The 16,467-nt window shown below is 54.1% G+C and overlaps 1 protein-coding gene across 1 annotated transcript; it reads right to left on the bottom strand.

Moving 5' to 3' along the window:
- Window positions 1–9,289: 9,289 nt before the first annotated feature.
- Window positions 9,290–15,871, bottom strand: HEBP2 (heme binding protein 2). The gene is made up of 5 exons (XM_058566183.1): window positions 15,761–15,871; window positions 15,373–15,473; window positions 14,611–14,746; window positions 12,768–12,948; window positions 9,290–10,060 (listed from the first exon to the last, which is right to left on the bottom strand). The coding sequence occupies exons 2-5, from the start codon at window positions 15,457–15,459 to the stop codon at window positions 9,862–9,864; spliced, it is 603 nt and encodes a 200-aa protein (XP_058422166.1). The 5' UTR covers window positions 15,460–15,473; window positions 15,761–15,871; the 3' UTR covers window positions 9,290–9,861.
- Between the last annotated feature and the right edge of the window lie 596 nt (window positions 15,872–16,467).

Consider the following 16,467-nt stretch of genomic DNA (forward strand, 5'->3'; position numbering starts at 1 on the left):
CCCTTATTTCTTTTTGTTTGTACCTGCGTTTTTGAGTAATGAGATCGGTCTTTCGAAGAACTGGGGAGGGCTCGCTGGGTACAAGCAGAGGGGCTGGTGGGAGGTGGGGCCCTGGCAGGGAGGAGCTGGCCTGTTGCAGACCCTGCGGATGCGCCACGTAGAGATGGATGGAAGAACAGCTCTGGATGAAGTCCTGCGGGCTCCTGAATGAAAAATACGAACAGTGCGTTGACTAAGTTCAGATGTGACGTGGAGAGACGGGAGAACACGTCCCAGGCTCGGATGAGATGAGAGTCTAGACTCGCCCCTGAAACGTGACGGCACCGCGAGCATTGCTTCTTCCTCTGGCTCACTCTGTCCACGACGTTGTCGCATTTGAAAACTCAGGGTGGATTTGATGACCCTCTTTATCCCTGAGACAGTAGGTGCCAGGTAGTCGTAGACAGAAGCCCCAGGGCTATTTCCACCTTATTTTTCCTAAGAGTTGGCAGAAAAACAAATGGCCATTTGCTCTGCAGGTTGGAAGCAGCCTCCACTTTAGTCTGATTTTCTCCTATTTCTGAAGAAGGCTGATGGAAATCACTGCTTCTCATGTGGGGACGATCGTATTGTTTGGGGAGTGACAGGACAAGGAAAGAGAAGGAGGCATTTCTGTATCTGGGTCTCATCCCCCCACCAGCACCGCCCAGCTCTGGTGGGCATCGGCGGGCGGGCAAGATGGGATTGGTTTATTGGTCCTGCTGTGCGGTGTTGTCAGCACATTGACTGAATGTGAACAATGGTTTATATGCTGAGATTCGCCACCACGAAATGAGCACAACAGGTCAGTTCACTGTGGCAGATATGAGGATATTTTGGGGGGAAAAGAGGGTCTTTTGAACAAAACAGGGACCTGATTCTTGAGGTCTGGTTGATTTTTGAGGTCCGTTTTCCTGTAGTAAGCTATTCAGAGACCGCGATCAAGTTTCTTTCAGTGAGCTGCCCTATACCCTCTCCCCTCAGGCCAGCCTTTATTCTCAGAACAAGGACTGTGATCATTTGTTCCGTGGAAAAAGCCCTGTATTAAATGCTTGTCATGTGCAAGGTGAGGATGAGGGAGTTCTAGGATAGAAACGTGTGGATGAGATAACGATAAGGGGCTTCACACCTGGTGAAAAGACACACAGTGACCTCTCCTGTACCACACGTCAGTGTCAGAGCAGGTGAAGGGGAAGAGGGCAGGGACCCCACCTGACACGCACCCCTTTACCAACAGAGCACTGAAGGGGGTTCAGGCTGGCAGTGCACCCAACCCGACCTGAGACTCACAGCCCACAGTCAGGAGGGCCTTGGGGCAGTGAGACATGGGCAGGAGCCTGGGAATTCGCAGGAGAGCAGCTTTCCTCGAGTCGATGCCGTCCCTCCTCTGTGGCCTCCTTCCTCTTTTCCTCCCTGGAGAGCGCGGGGACCGGAGGGGAAGAGCAAGCTCTGCTGCAGCCTCTGAGGCACCAGGAAGCATGGGAGCCACGTGTCGTGGAAGGTGGATGAGAAGGGAGCCAATTGCTGCACAAGCCGTGGGCTGTCTGCCTCCAGACCCCGTGGGTGAGTCGCTGTTCACTCCCTTTGCAGTTGGGCGACACGTCTTCAGAGGGAGACGTCACTGCCTCTGACCAGGTGGATGGGGAGGGGTCGGCTGTGGTGACCTGAGCTGACTTTTCCTATTCAGAGGATCTCACCAGGGAGGGGCCGCTGCCAGAAGAGACATTCCAAAGGGAGGGAGAGTGTGTGCAAAGGCCCAGAGGCAAAGTGTGTGGAGGAAGCCATGTGGCAGGAGGAGGAAGCCTCTAGAAAAACTCTGGGACACAAGACTGGAGGTGGTCTCAGGTGAGAATGTCAAGGGATTGGGCTTTGTTGTGTCGTCCTGGGACAGGGGAGGTTTTTAGGAAGGGGAATGATGTGGCCTGGCTTGTTCTTAGCCTTATTCTCCCTTGGGGACTATACGTAATCGGAAGCATTAAATAAACATGACGTGTACTGGAAACCCCAGCATCTCCCGTCCTGACTTCCTCCGTGAGCTCCGGATTAGTATGTCACCTGCCTGCTCAGAATCTGCACTGAGAGGGGTTGTGAACCTAATATATCCAAACTGTGCTTCTCCCCACACCTTCACCTTGCCAGTTAGCAGCGCTACCATTCACGTGGCTCCCGCCCCGGATTTCAGCTCTGCCTCGTGGCCTCTCTCTGCTTTTCACCCCACGTCTAAACCATAAGCAAGTCATGTCAACCGTGTTCCCAGGATACCACAAATCCGATCACTTCTCACAGCCCCACGCCACCTCTCGGCCAAACCGCTCTCTCCTGACGAGACCGTTGCAGCGGCCCCCACTGTCTCTCCTGGTCTTTGCTGTGCATCTCCACCCGCTCTCAGCTCGCCTACAAAATAAGCTTCTAAAAACAATTCGCTGTGCTCCCCTGCTCGAAACCCGCCGAAGACTGAAGGTTACAGTTGGAGTAGGACTCGCACTCCTTGCTGTGGCCTTTAAGATCTGCCACTGGTCCCCTCACTCAAAAGATTTGGCCTCATTCTCCTGTCTGTCCCTTGATAGAAGCTCCTTCCCGCCTCAGAGCCTTTATTTTACCAACTGAGAAGAAAAGCTCCTGTATTTCTCTGCTGCTTTAGGTTCCTCAGGAAGTAGACACTGAGACAGGAAGGCCAAAGGTTTTGTTGGAGTGCCACGCCTTTGGAAGGAAAAGGGAGGAGGGCAGGGAGAGGTATCAGGCTGACGGGTCAGCCGGTGCGATGGGGGCTGTGGGGAGAAGACCACCCATTGGAGGAGTCCTATGTTGGACAGAAACAGATCGGTCCTTTCCCACTGCCTTGCTTGGTCTTTGGCAAGAGGCCACCCTGAGAAAATTGTGCCCTCAATTTCCAGGGCTTAGTGAGATCGTTGGCCACCAGCCCTTCTTGCCTTGAGAATGGCGTGACCTCGGCTGGAGAGCCGACAGTTGGAAGCTGTGAGCTCACCTCACCTCTGGCAGCTGGCTGGCAGGTCTTTTCTTGAAGGGGGCTCTAAGTGACATCTCCATGCCTGCCTCAGTCCACCCCTTGTGCCATGTGCATCTTCTTGCCCATAAACACGGGAAAAGCAACTCTTCCAGGGCTCTGGGGGACTTCTCTTCCTGAGGAGACATTGAAGAAGAAGAGCTTGGTGGGGGCAACTACAGCAGGGACTCATCTCCCCAACTCCAAACTCCTTTCTCCCTTGATGTCACCTCTGCTGGTCTCGGTGGCTTTCCTGAGAGTGTGACCAAGCTCTCACTCCCAGGGGCTCTGAGATCCCCAGAGCCAAACCCTTCTCAGGCCAGGGTTGCTGCACTGTCCGTTCACAGCTACAATTGGGCAAGGAGGACGAGGGGTGCCCCAGGTGGGTCCCCCGAGTTCCACACATCATGTGACAGCAGGCTCACCTCCTCTTGAGTTCAGGATCAATTACCCCTGACAAAACAGTGACTCTTCTTGGCTGCTCATCCCTGGGCACAAGGAGACAAGTGCCCAGGTGGCAGCTGTAGGTTGAAGTTCAACGGTACCCTTGCTGTGTTGCCTAGGGAGGGTCTACACCTTTGAGAGCAAGGGCTTCGGGCTCTGCAGAGCCCAGAGTTGTGGGGTGGAAAGTCCTGTGTCCCTCAGTGGGAGTGATGGTAAGTAGGGTCATCCTCCTTCCACCCCTTGGTTCCCAGATCCATGTGTCCTTGCTGTTGTGGACACAGCTCCCGATAGGTCCTCTGATGTAGTAAGTATACTGTGTCCAGGAGATGGTGCCTATCTTGGCAGGGTGTTGCCTCCAGCCAGCACTAAGGCGAGTCATCCCAATGTTCTGTCAGGCCAGCAGCTTCTGGGTGGTGCAGTGTGAGAGAGGACCAGTGGGTCCCGTGGCCATGGGCTAACTCTTCTTGACTAGACGTTATGATGTGTAGATCACACATTCAGTAAATCCATGCCAGCGATCAGAGGTTTTGTAAGTCCCTAGACTGTGGTGCTAGTCAAGGCCCTGTAAGCAGGAAAGAAAACTGCATACCTCGAATAGATGTCCACCCTTGTGCAAATAAACTGCTGGCCCCTCCCAGAAAGAATGGGCCCAATACAGTCAACATGGCGTCGCATGACCAGCTGGTCTTCTCACGGCCTCACCAGGGTCTCAGCATTGCTATCCGTGGCTGGCAGGTGGGACATTCAAAGGTAGCAGTATCTAGTCGGCCTTGGGAAGTGGGAGTCCATGGTGTTGAGGTCCATGCAGAGCCTCCGTCTTGGCCACCATGGCCACTCTGTCTGTGTGCACCTTTACCAGCCTGGGGTGGGCATCCACAAGAGCCGACGCAGACAGGCTGAGTCATTTCATCTGGTTGTTTAGTGCCTCTGCTGCTAAGCACTAAGATGTGATACAGAGTTTTCCAGGTTCTGTGTCCTCTCCCATATGTCCATCCGCAAGCTCTGCCCCCAGACCTCCTCGTCTCAATCATCCATTCTTTTTCTTTCTGAACTCCCAACCAGTTGGCCAGGCCAGTGAATGGAATCACAGCCATGATTCCATATGTATTTTACCTTTCCTCCCTCACAAAGTGAATGACCAGGTTCCTCACTAAAAATTCTGCCCTTTTTTTGCAGAAAGATTGCAGATCTACTCTTGAAGCTGCCTTGCAATGTCACTCCTGAGTGAAGGTGTAATGCACCTGCTGTCCATTTCAGCTTGCACCCACATAGCCAACTCATCGATATACCAAGTTCAGGCTTTTCCCTATTCCTTCAGCTGACCATACAGGTCTTCCAAACAGCCTTAGGGAGGGAGGAGGCAGGGGTGCAGCCGTGGTGCCATGGGAGTGGGCTCCCTGCTCGTGCAGCCTGCTTAGTGCTCTGCCTTCTTGTGATTGCTCCTGGAGGCATCATTTCTGTCTTATAATGGACTGTTGCTGGTCCCACCAGCTTGATTCTGACAGGACCCAGCTAGGACAGGCAGTTCTGCACACATCATCTCAGAGTGTCTCATTGTTCTGTCTCCACCAGGTCCCAGCAGAACACCACCAGCTGTTTTTCAAAAAGCATGTCATTCTCTCCTGCAGTTAGCACAGCCTTGCTTCAGGACCCCAGGGACCTGCACTGGGATTCTCCCATTGGGACTTGTCATAAATTCTACACTGCATTTTTTTTCACCATTGACACCCCCGATATCGTAGGATCTGCCAAATTACGTGATCCAAGCTGCTGATTCCTTCACATGTGTCACGTCTGGGTCTGTTTCTAGTGATTGCTTTTTTCTCCCTAATTATGGGTCATATTTTTCTGTTTCTTTGCATATTTTTCTAGTAATTTTTTCCTGGGTGTTGGGGTTGTGAGTGGATTTTGTTTCCTTCCTTTAGATGGTATTGGGCTTTGTTCTGGTGCACGGCCAAGTGTCTTGGAGTCAGTTTGATCCTTTCAAGGCTTGCTCTTGAGCTTTCTCAGGGGATGTCCCCAGAAGCCTTTGGTTTGGAGAGGGTTCAACCTCACTGCTGAGGCTGCTCCCTGATGCCCCAGGCTCCTCTCACCCAGCCCCCTTTGTGGTCCGGGGATTGTTTGTTCTTCCCCTTTCCAGTTGCTCATTTCTCAGCCTGGGCAGCTTCTCACACCTCCACAGGTGGGTCGAGGACCAAGGGCCACTGCAGACGGCAGAGCTGTGTGCTGCCTCCTCCTCTCCTTCGCTCTGCCCGACCGATCCTCCCTGCCTCGCCCTCCCTCACGTTGACCTGTCTCCTCAGCTCAGCGAGGCCGGTGGTCTCTGTGTGGTCCCCCTCCCTGCTTTGCCGCCTAGAAGCTGCCTCCCGGCCGTAAGCTTGACCCTCACTGAACTCACCTTGTTCCCCTTTTCCCAGAGGCCATGGTCCCGTGCTGTGGCCTCTCAGTGTCTGGCTCCCGTGGTACCATCACGGCCGGCAGTGCCTTCCCATCCAGTGTGCCGTTCCACGTAGCGGTAACCATTAGACGGCCTCCTGGTGCTCAGAGCTGCCTGCGACCTGCCTGTCCCCCAGGGCCGGCGGCCGGGTAGCCCAGTCCTCAAACGCGGTCTTGACACCCACAGCCTGGGGTCGCCCTGATCCCAGTCGTGCCAGTGTGACGCTGAGGCGGAGTTAGGATCACAAAAGACGTATGGCGGTCTCCTCCGAAGGGAAGAGGGGAAGCAGGGTTGGGCTGGCGGCTGCTGACTGCAGTGCGGTCCTGATCCGGTCTCTGCAGCCCACCCGGGAGCTCCAGAGCACAGTCTGTTTATTAGAGGGCCGTGAGTGGGGCAGAAATGGCTGGGTCCTTGTACCCCCACGGTGCTCGGTCTTTGGCTGGAAGAACCCAGAAAAAAGCAGGCTGTCAGCTCCCCCTGCCTTGCACAGTCACAGACTGGGACCCCCTGAGAACAGGGTGTCCTGATGTTGAAATCTGCGGTCACCCTGAAGGAAAGAAGGCTGGAGAAGGCGGCGAACCACACCCCTCACCGCGGGGCAGCCGGTCCTCTCCCGAAGGCGGGTCTGAGCGCGCGCCGCCACGGGCTTGTCGCCACAACCGCAAGTCCCGGAGGAGAGATGGCTGTTCTTTGGCCACAGTAGCAAGTAAGTCCCAGAAACCATCAATGACAGCTTTGCCTCAGTACCCTCGCCTCTGAACCGGGCTCCAAATCGCGGCAAGCAGCAGCGGGCTCGCCCTGGGACCGCGCCTCCAGGACTAACGCTCAGTGACCCGAAGCGCTTCCGCAAGCCCGCTGGGCCGACCGCGGCGCGTCCTGGAACCCGCGCGCGGTCGGCGGCTCCCCTCGTCCGAGAGGCGTCCTGCGAGCACAGCTCTCCGCTCAGCAAGCGGGACGCGCGCCTGCTTGTTCTGGATCCCGAGGGTGGCCTTTCCTTTTGACTTTGTTGCTCTGCCTGGATGCCCCCGACCCCGCCTCCATCTGACTGGCTCCAGCTCATCACTCGAGTCTCGGACGTCTCTTCCTCACAGGGCCCTTGCCTGACCCCCGCGTGGCGTCCACTGCACTCTGCCAACCTGCACTCCAGCCCTGGCCCCGTTTCTCTGGTGTTTGAACTCTCCCTCTGCGACGTCAACTCGGCGAGGACGGAGCCCGGGCTGCCCCGGCCCCGCGGTGTTCTCCGCAGGAAGGCGGACGGGAGAGAAGGGCGAGGGACGCCGCCGGGTGAGTGACGAAGAGGTCTGCTCACCACCGTGCCCCGGGCCCTGGAACCGAGTGCAGTGCCTGGAACACAGTGGGGACTCCGTGATGCCTTATTCAAAAACGAATGGACATGAATGACATTTCAGTGAAATGTTTAGGGAGAAAGCAAGATTTTAGAGGGTTAAGTGATGACTAGAAAGGTTTGAATGAATGAATGCATGGAGTTAAATGAATTGTTTTCAGACTTTTTGAAATATGTACTCGCAGGAAACATTGACATACACACGGACAAACGTGGACGGCTCTGCGGGGGGCACAGAGGTGGGTGGGGGCTGCCCCCTGATTCCCGCAGGGTCCCCAAGATGCCTCCTCACCCCCTAGAGCTCCAGGGAAGCCTTTGGACACCACGGCAGGGAGAGGTGGGAATTGTCATCCTAGACAATGGTCTAGGGGGGCTCTGGTCTTGGTTTCGGAGGGCAGAGGACCGGGCAGAATCTGAGCCTGTTGGTGAGTAGTGACTGGAAGCTGTACAGGGAGGTCCTGGAGACAAGCGGAAAGGGAGGATTGATGGAGCAAGAGTTAGACCAGCAGCAAAGGTGGGGGTTCACCCTTACAACAGAGTCTAGACACCAAGTTCCTATACCAAAGAGAAGAAAAATGTCAATAGAAATGTTGACGTAAGGGATATTTTGTAGTCAGTGCCAGCCACATAATTAAAATAACTGATTCAGTGCTGTAAGAAATACTTTCTGGGTTGATCAATTTAGGGCTGAAAAATTTTTTGCTTATGGTTTATGGAAAAGGAGGGAAAAATGGGATACCCTGGACTTGTACAAAATCGATGTTTTTATCGAACATGTTTCAGATTACAACTAAATCTTGGTAATCAGAAATATGCTTTTCTCATTTAAAATAGAATTTATTGCATAAGAGATGCCTATTTTATGTAGGACTCTAGAGTAGATATTAGAAATATCTACCTCATACCAGTAGAGGCTGGTACTGTGGACATTCTCCAGTGGGAGGCTAGAAGGTGTCCTCCCACTGGACAGTTGATGATGGTAAATGAGTTAAAAAAAGAAATTTCTTTTTGGCAAGCACAAAAATGCAAAGAATCAATAAAGAATGCAAGCAAATGCCTTTGGAAAATAATTGCCTGGGATTTTAAAATTTATATCCATAATAATATCAAAACCAGAAATCTAGCTTGTTTTGTATCAAAAATTCCAGTCTCAAAGGTGTCTCTGAGGTCAGAGTCATGTTCATTGTGCACGTATGATGCGCAGGAAGAACGCCTCTGTGTGTCCTAATGCACTGACGGCCTGAGACGGCCGCATCTCGAGTAGCCGTCTGTCAGCGGGACTTGGTGGTCCACAGGGTGGACCCCGGAGTCAGAGTGCCTGGGCTCGGGCCAGCCATGCCCTTTCAGTTCCTGGGGCACGAAACATCTCTGTGCCCATGTCCTCGTCTGTGAAATGGAGACAATACAACGTGGCACAGAGTTGTTCCGAGGGTTGACTGTGGTCCTTCAGGTGAAGGGCAGGAAGGGTGCTCCAGAGGGCAGTCCACACGGCAGCCACGGGAACCAGCAACCATTGCTCTACTGGAGCCAGGTTAGGGAGATCCATCTCAAAAGATACTGCACAACACTGGGGTGAAGGGATCTTAAGCATCACCTGCCCGATCCTCTCATCCATCGGATGCTCACATCTCCCATGAAGTGACCACATGGTTTCTGCTTAAACACAACCGTGCCGGGAACTGGGAGTGTGTCATCCTGGGCAGCTTTAACTGTCAGAGTGACTGAGTTCCAACCAGCTCTTCTCCTTCACGCCTACAACCACCATCCTCGGAGCCACGGAAAAGCCACGCCCTCCTGCAACAGCTTCCAGGGGTCTGAACATGACTTGTCTTCCCCAGGACACGCACGCTCCTACACTCCTAGGAGAGGATTTCAACCTCCTTGATTTTGCAGCAACCTGCTCTGAAAAACTAACCATTTTTATACGACCTCCAGAAATGCTATATGAAATACTTTAAAAATTCAGCTGAATTTTTAAATTACATTTTGGTAACATTTAAAACCGTGCCATTATTGAGTATCAAAATAGGATAGGCAGTCCCTAACTTCATAAATTTATTCTTTGTCACAAAATATTATCAACACTTTTGGGAATTGTGAGAATTTTCTTGGGTGGTGGGGGCCGGGGGCCAAGGAGGATTAGGACTCAACAGAGAACGCAACAGTGGCAGCTGCAGAAAACAATTCCACTTTTGTGTCCAACTGACTGTCACCTCTCCAGGCTGACAGCCTAGTGGTTCCACCCGGGATAAATCTTTAACATTTTTATTGACAATATCTGGAGGGGATGACATCAAGTGACCCACATCCAAGTAGAGAAAGGCAATGTGATTGTGATACAGTGAAGAGGGGGAGTAACTCCACATGGAGCCTCGGGGACATCAAGATCTGCAGAGCGTGGTGTCCCATTCACGGGCGTGTAGAATGCTGCCCCCTGCTACCTGATCTGCGTGTCTGATGAAGCTTCAAGCACTGAAGAGGCACATTGGGGATAAGCTCAGTCACAGGAGGACCCTCAGGCAGAGATGGCAGACACATGGGTTACTTATAGGTGGTGCTGCGTCTCCAGTAAACAGAAGCTTTGCCCCTGGCAATGGAGCTTCCTCTCATTTCTCATTCCTTTTCTTTGGAGGGTTCATTTTTCTGAATCAACCACACTTCGTTGTTTCTGTTAAGCAATTTGAAAGGACTGCTGTAGCCTGCAGTGTAATAAACCTTTTCATCGAAAACTTGTCCTTCTTCCCTCAAAATGCTTGCCAACGTCAACAGTTGTTCTTGATTCTTCTGGGCACTAGAGAATCCGTCGAAAGACCTACAGAGGAGAACGGACGACCATGAGTGATGTTAATACTGATGCGAACATCGGTCTGAGGAAGAGAGGAGCTGACACCACGAATGCTGATGAAGTGAGTTTCGAAGGTCCTCCCTCTCAGCAGCTGAACCGACCGTTCCTTCCTCTGCCCCAGTCTCAATGTGACCTCCACACCCTGAGGAGGCCCAGGAGGAGCACACCCATCGTGGGCAGGCGGAGGTGGAATTTACACCCTCTCCTGCGCTAACTCTGCTCCTCCAGCCTCAGTGTGCATCTGAGTCACCAGGGCATCCTGCTAGAATGCAGACTCAGGAGGTCTGCGATGGGGCCTCACTCCGAGTTCCCAACAGTCTCCCAGTAATGCTGATGCTGTCGGTCAGCGGACCCATTGACACCCCCTCAGAAGCCTCCCTTCCAGACTTTCCATTTTCTATCAAACATTTCCCCTTTCTGCTTCTCCTTGGGAAAAGGGCAGGCCCTGTACAGATGAATTCATGATATAGTTGAATTTACAGTCTAATGGAAGAGTCTTAACAGAGACGGGATCGAAGTGCTGTGGGAACACTGAGGACACGATTAAATCGGGGTTGGGGGTCACCTGAGCTGGTCTGGAACGGAGGGTGGTTTTGCTGAGCTGAGAAAGGGAAGGGATAGGAAAAGGAGCAGAAGTCCAAAATTACAAAGCATTTTCATAGTGAGACAGAAAACGGGGTCAGAAAGGTGAGGCAGAGCCAGGAGGAAGAACCTCGTGCATCGTCCTAAGGCTTCTGAGATTATTCCGAAGGATGCTGAGCAGGAAAGGAACTCGATCAGATCTGGTAAGAATACAGGCAGACAGATGGAAAGGGCACTGGGGAGAAGGAGCCAGTGAGGAGGTTGCTACAGGAATGAAAGGCAAAAACAGTCAAAAGATAGAAATAAAAGTGGGAAAAGAGAATAAAAGTTTAAGTATAGATTTTAAAGTATATAAACATACATATCCTGAGATTAAATCAAGACAGCACACAGACCAAGCTGAGTTGCTGACATGTAAACATGATGGGTTTTATTTTGAAGGTTAAGAATAGGAACACAGAGGGGCCAGCCCGGTGGCGCAAGCGGTTAAGTGCGCGCGCTCCGCTGCGGCGGCCCGGGGTTCGCTGGTTCGGAACCCGGGCGCGCACCGACGCACTGCTTGGTAAGCCATGCTGTGGCGGCGTCCCATATAAAGTGGAGGAAGATGGGCACAGATGTTAGCCCAGGGCCGTCTTCCTCAGCAAAAAAAAGAGGAGGATTGGCGGATGTTAGCTCAGGGCTGATCTCCTCACAAAAAAAAAAAAAAAAAAGAATAGGAACACAGAGAAACAAAAATATTCCTAATATGCCATCTTCAGCATAGGCTTTATTATCAATGTGCCGATGGAAAAGATCAGTCCCACCACTCTTCAGATATGATGCGGGCTCTCAAGGGTACAAACCAGGCCTGTTTCATTCAACAAGGTCTCCTGGGCACCCGGAATCATTCCTGGTGTGCAAAACTTCCTAGATCCTTGTTGAATAAGTGTAGGAATCTATGCACGTGTATTTAAAATATTGAAGATAATTTTCATCGTGTTGACTGATAATGATAATTCTGAACCATGTGTTAAGAAATATATTGGTTCCTAAATTTATTGTTTATTTCCTTAAGGAATAGCCAGCTCTTGGTATGTTCTGCCTAAAGGGAATTTGTTTTCAGATCCTACTTCTTTGAAATCAAATCTTGAACCCTCTAATTATAAGCTATCTTCTGTCCTCTGAATACATGTTGTTCTGCGATGATCTGTCCAAGGCTTTATTCAGCACACAAACATATACTGACCTCCATCGCCCCCATGCGTGCCCTGCTCGGAGCTGGAGGAGGTGGGCAGAGTGACACGTTGCCGTGTTCACGAGAAGCTGCAGTGTATACTCAGGTCATCCTAACTTAGAACAACAGAAGGACAAAGTGCTGGCTGGCTGGAGAGACTGAGGGAGGCCTCACAGATGAGGTGCCACCTGATCTAAGTCCTGAGGGACCATCATGTGACAGGCTCGAGGGCCCTGCTGAGGGTGACAGGAGCACCCAGGGAGACCGAGCGGGCTGCACCCGACGGGGTGAGAGGGGTACACGGAGTGGAGGAGGCAGAGACAGCGAGTCGTTGTCAGGTGGGTGGTGACGAGGGAGAGACGGAGTGATCAAGGGGCTACAGGAGATGATCACCACGCATGCATGTGTCTCTGAATTTCAACAGAGAGACTGTAATGTCAGGACTGAGTCGGCCAGGTCCTAGGGATGTGAAAAGTAACAAGACTAACAGAGGAGTAACTGCAGGAAGCAGCTCCCATCTGTTGGGCTGGGGAACAGGAGGAGTCTGGGGTTGTCAGAGCCTAGAAGCTGGGAGGAGGGGACCACACACTGCATTTTACAGCATTTTTGTTCAGGGTGACTAGATGGCAGGTGAGAACAGTCTTATGCCTTTTTTTTCTGGTATAATTTGTATTGTGTCTTACATGTGGAAGGTGTGCAATATACTCTTCATTCAATAAATTGATTGTATCTTGCAAGAGACCCTTAGTAACATGTAAAACTGAGCCGGTAGGAAAACACCACGAAATGCACTGGACTTGTTTTACGGAAGGGTGAAGAGCTGCTGAAACCCCGTAGGAGCAGCACTGTGAGAGCAGGCCAGTAAAAGGAGCCTCTTACCATGCAAACACCGTCATCTCGGCTCTGTCTTCAATGAAGACATCTGACTCCGAGGGCCTGGGCGGATCAAGTTGCTGTTCTGAGGGCACATACAGGGAGACGGTGACGGTAGGCTGGCTAAAGGGACCTGCCCCGGGCTCCACGCAGGTCGTCACGGGAGCTGTCATCTTTATTTTCGTCTCTGCGCCATGAAAACATACATTAAAATACAAAGGAGACCATGAAAGCAGATGGAGTGTATGTATGACTACTTTAAAAAACTTAACCTATTCTTTTTTGATCTGAGGTTTTTGCACTACTGACATAAATATTTACCTTTAAGATAATTTTCTTCTTTAAAAAATAAGGCCAAAAGGACTCAATTATCCACTGTCCACATTGAACACTTTTTGTACTATTAATACTTTTGGTTAATGAATTCTCTAGTTTTAGGGATAGAAGGGAAAATGAGAGATCACACAAGCCATTCTTTATTTTCACAGTTCAGACACTGGAGTCCCATTAGCTAAGTGATCTACACAAACAGCGCCAGAGCCAGAACCAGCGTGTCCTGAGCCTCGGACCCCGTGCTCCTCATTCCTCCTGCCTTCTTGAGCCCCCTACCCGGGCACCACATCATCTCCAGGCATTAGCCGGGGAGAGGCCACTCGCCCAGCAGGACCAGAGGAGGACGCACCACCCAGAATGACCCCCCCTCCAGATGCTGCCGGGGCCAGAGCACAGTCCTGTCGTCAAACGTTGTCTTTGATGACCTGGTTATTCTATTCTAAAGGATTTTTCTTTAATCAGCCAAAACTCAACAATAAGCCAGGGGACTCAACCACGAGGCACACAACCACGGGGCACTCAACCACGAGGGACACAACCACGAGGCACACAAGGCACACAACCACGGGGCACACAACCACAAGGCACACAACCACGGGGCACTCAACCATGAGGGACACAACCACGAGGCACACAAGGCACACAACCACAGGGCACTCAACCACAGGGCACACAACCACAAGTCACACAACCACGGGGCACACAACCACGAGGCACACAAAGCACACAACCACAGGGTACTGAACCATGAGGCACTCAACCACGAGGAACACAACCACGGAGCACTCAACCACGAGGTACACAATCACAGGGTACACAACCACAGGGTACACAACCACGAGGTACACAACCACGAGGTACTCGACCACACGGCACACGACCGTGAGGCACACAATCACGAGGGACACAAGGCACTCAACCACGGGGCACGCAACCACGGGGCACACAACCATGGGGCACTCGACCACAGGGCACACAACCACGAGGCACACAACCACAGGGCACACAACCACGAGGCACACGGGGCACGCGACCACGGGGCACATGACCACGGGGCACACGAGCACGGGGCACACAACCACGAGGCACACAAGGCACTCGACCATGGGGCACACGACCACGAGTCACACGAGCACGGGGCACACAACCACGAGGCACACAAGGCATACAACCACGGGGCACTCAACCACAGGGCACACAACCACAAGTACACAATCACGAGGTACTCGACCACAGGGCACACAACCACGAGGCACACAAGGCACTCAACCACGGGGCACGCAACCACGGGGCTCTCAACCACGCACTCAACCATGGGGCACACAACCACGAGTCACACAACCACGAGTCACACAACCACGGGGCACTTGACCATGGGGCACACAACCACGAGGCACACAAGGCACACAACCACGGGGCACTCAACCACGGGACACTCAACCATGGGGCACACAAGCTACACAACCACAGGGCACACAACCACAGGCACACAACCACGAGGGACACAACCTCGCACCTGTCTCGTTTCTGCCGTGGGCGTAGCTGCTCAGCCTGGTAAAGCCGGTGTGGACGGCGGAGTCCCAGTCCGCAGACTCCACGCGGGTGCTGACCCACCTGGCTGGGCCGTAGCGTCGGAGCTCGTAACCCCCGGGCTGACGGAGCAGGCAACCGGGCAGCGACTCTGAGCAGGCGGGACGCGCGACGCAACCGCACGGCGCCCCCCTCTCGGTCAGGGTGCCCCCTCCCGGGGTTAGAGACGCGCACCCCTCCTTGACCCCTTCCCGAGTGAGAGACGCGCCCCCCCCCCCGCCATCCTCCTCCCCAGGTTAGAGACGCGCCCCCCTTCCTCCCCGCCCCCTCCCCGAGTTAGAGACGTGCCCCCCCCCCCCGCCACACTCCTCCTCGCGTTAGAGACGCGCCCCCCCTCCTCCCCGCCCCCTTCCCGGGTTAGAGACGCCCCCCTTGGCCCCCTCGCGTTAGAGGCCCTCCTGAGTTGGGGGTCCGCTCAGTTCAAGTCCCAAACGAGCCTCCGTCACGCCCCGCAGCCCGGGGGTCCCACCGCGGGTTCCAGGACTTGATGGGATCCTTTTTTTTTTTTTTACCGCAAAGAAAAGACATTGGGACGTGCCCAGTACCAGGGGTCACGGCTGACCCACCGAATTCTCCCCTTTGTGAAGGTTGGGGCCCGGGCTCAGGCCATTTTAAAAGTTGTGCGTTGTACTGAAATCCTGGGATCCTCCGGCCCTGCGCCCCGCCCGCCCGCACCCTCCGCGCCTACCTGGGGGCCAGCGTCCAGGGGCGCCGTCCAGCCCGGCGTTTCCACGGCTCCGGCCGCCCCGGGCTCCGGCTCCAGCGCGTCAGCCATGGGCGCCGCCGACCCTGCGGGAGAGCCGGGACCCCGGGCCCTCCTCCCGCCCACGTGTGTCCCCGCCCCGCAGTGCGGAGACCAGAAACCGAGGGACCCCGCCCGGACCCGGCCACCCGTCCCTCCTCCCGCCCGCGCGCGTCCCCGCCCCGCAGTGCGGAGACCAGAGACAGCTGGACCCCGCCCGGACCCGGCCACACGTCCCTCCTCCTGCCTGCGCGCGTCCCCGCCCCGCAGTGCGGAGACCCGGGGCGCTGGACGCCGCCTGCGCCCGGCCCGAGAGGGGGCGCTGCGATCCCACCTCGACCTCGCCGCTCTGCCGGGTCCCTGCGCTGGGCTGAGGCCCGAGCCGGAGACCGGACTGCAGGGCCCTGGGCCCGGCTTCCTTTGGGGTCCCTCCCCCGCCCTTGTTTTCAGTCGCTGTGGAGCCGGGGGAGCCGGTGTCACCGGCTCGGGAACTTGTCTCGCGGCCCCACCCGCGCTGGGAGCGGTTCCGCCGGGGGCGACTGGGGTGAGGGAGGGGGATGTGAGCGCCCCGCCCCCGTGGGTGTGGACGTCGCCACACCCAAACATTGACTCAGGGAGCACCGAGCCACTGCTTCTAGAGGAAATGCAGACCTAGGTCCCCGTAAGCCTCTGTCCACATTTTCATCAACCGATCAATATGTAACCTCGTTTTACGTGTGTTACTGTATCTTGTTGGTTCATTAACGTTGAACTCAAACAACACAGTAGCTCCTGCCTTAACGACGTTTCAACAACGTGTATCTTCTCAGAGAGGCACATTGCAGCCCCGGGCTGAGGAACACCAGACAGCACTTCAGCACTGTGCCTGGGGCCATTTTAAACAGCGAAATCACAACAAAAACCACAAAATGTGGAAAACGTGGCCCTGAGTGGACTGTGAAAGGACGCTGTTCACTGTCCGAGAGCTGAAACAAGAAGGCTGAGCTCAGCCTGCTCGCCCTCAGCTGGGAGCGCGCAGCCGTGGCTCCAACTTCCCATCGC

The sequence above is a fragment of the Diceros bicornis genome, chromosome 23, assembly GCF_020826845.1.
Source record: "Diceros bicornis minor isolate mBicDic1 chromosome 23, mDicBic1.mat.cur, whole genome shotgun sequence".
Lineage (NCBI taxonomy): Eukaryota > Metazoa > Chordata > Mammalia > Perissodactyla > Rhinocerotidae > Diceros > Diceros bicornis.

Excerpts from the sequence above, each read along its gene's own strand:
- HEBP2 (XM_058566183.1), bottom strand. The coding sequence starts at position 15,459 with ATGGCTGACGCGCTGGAGCCGGAGCCCGGGGCGGCCGGAGCCGTGGAA. Across the intron at positions 12,949-14,610 it reads CCACGGCAGAAACGAGACAG|AGACGAAAATAAAGATGACA; the intron begins GTGCGAGGTTGT and ends TTCATGGCGCAG. Across the intron at positions 10,061-12,767 it reads GAGATGACGGTGTTTGCATG|GTCTTTCGACGGATTCTCTA; the intron begins GTAAGAGGCTCC and ends TCTCCTCTGTAG.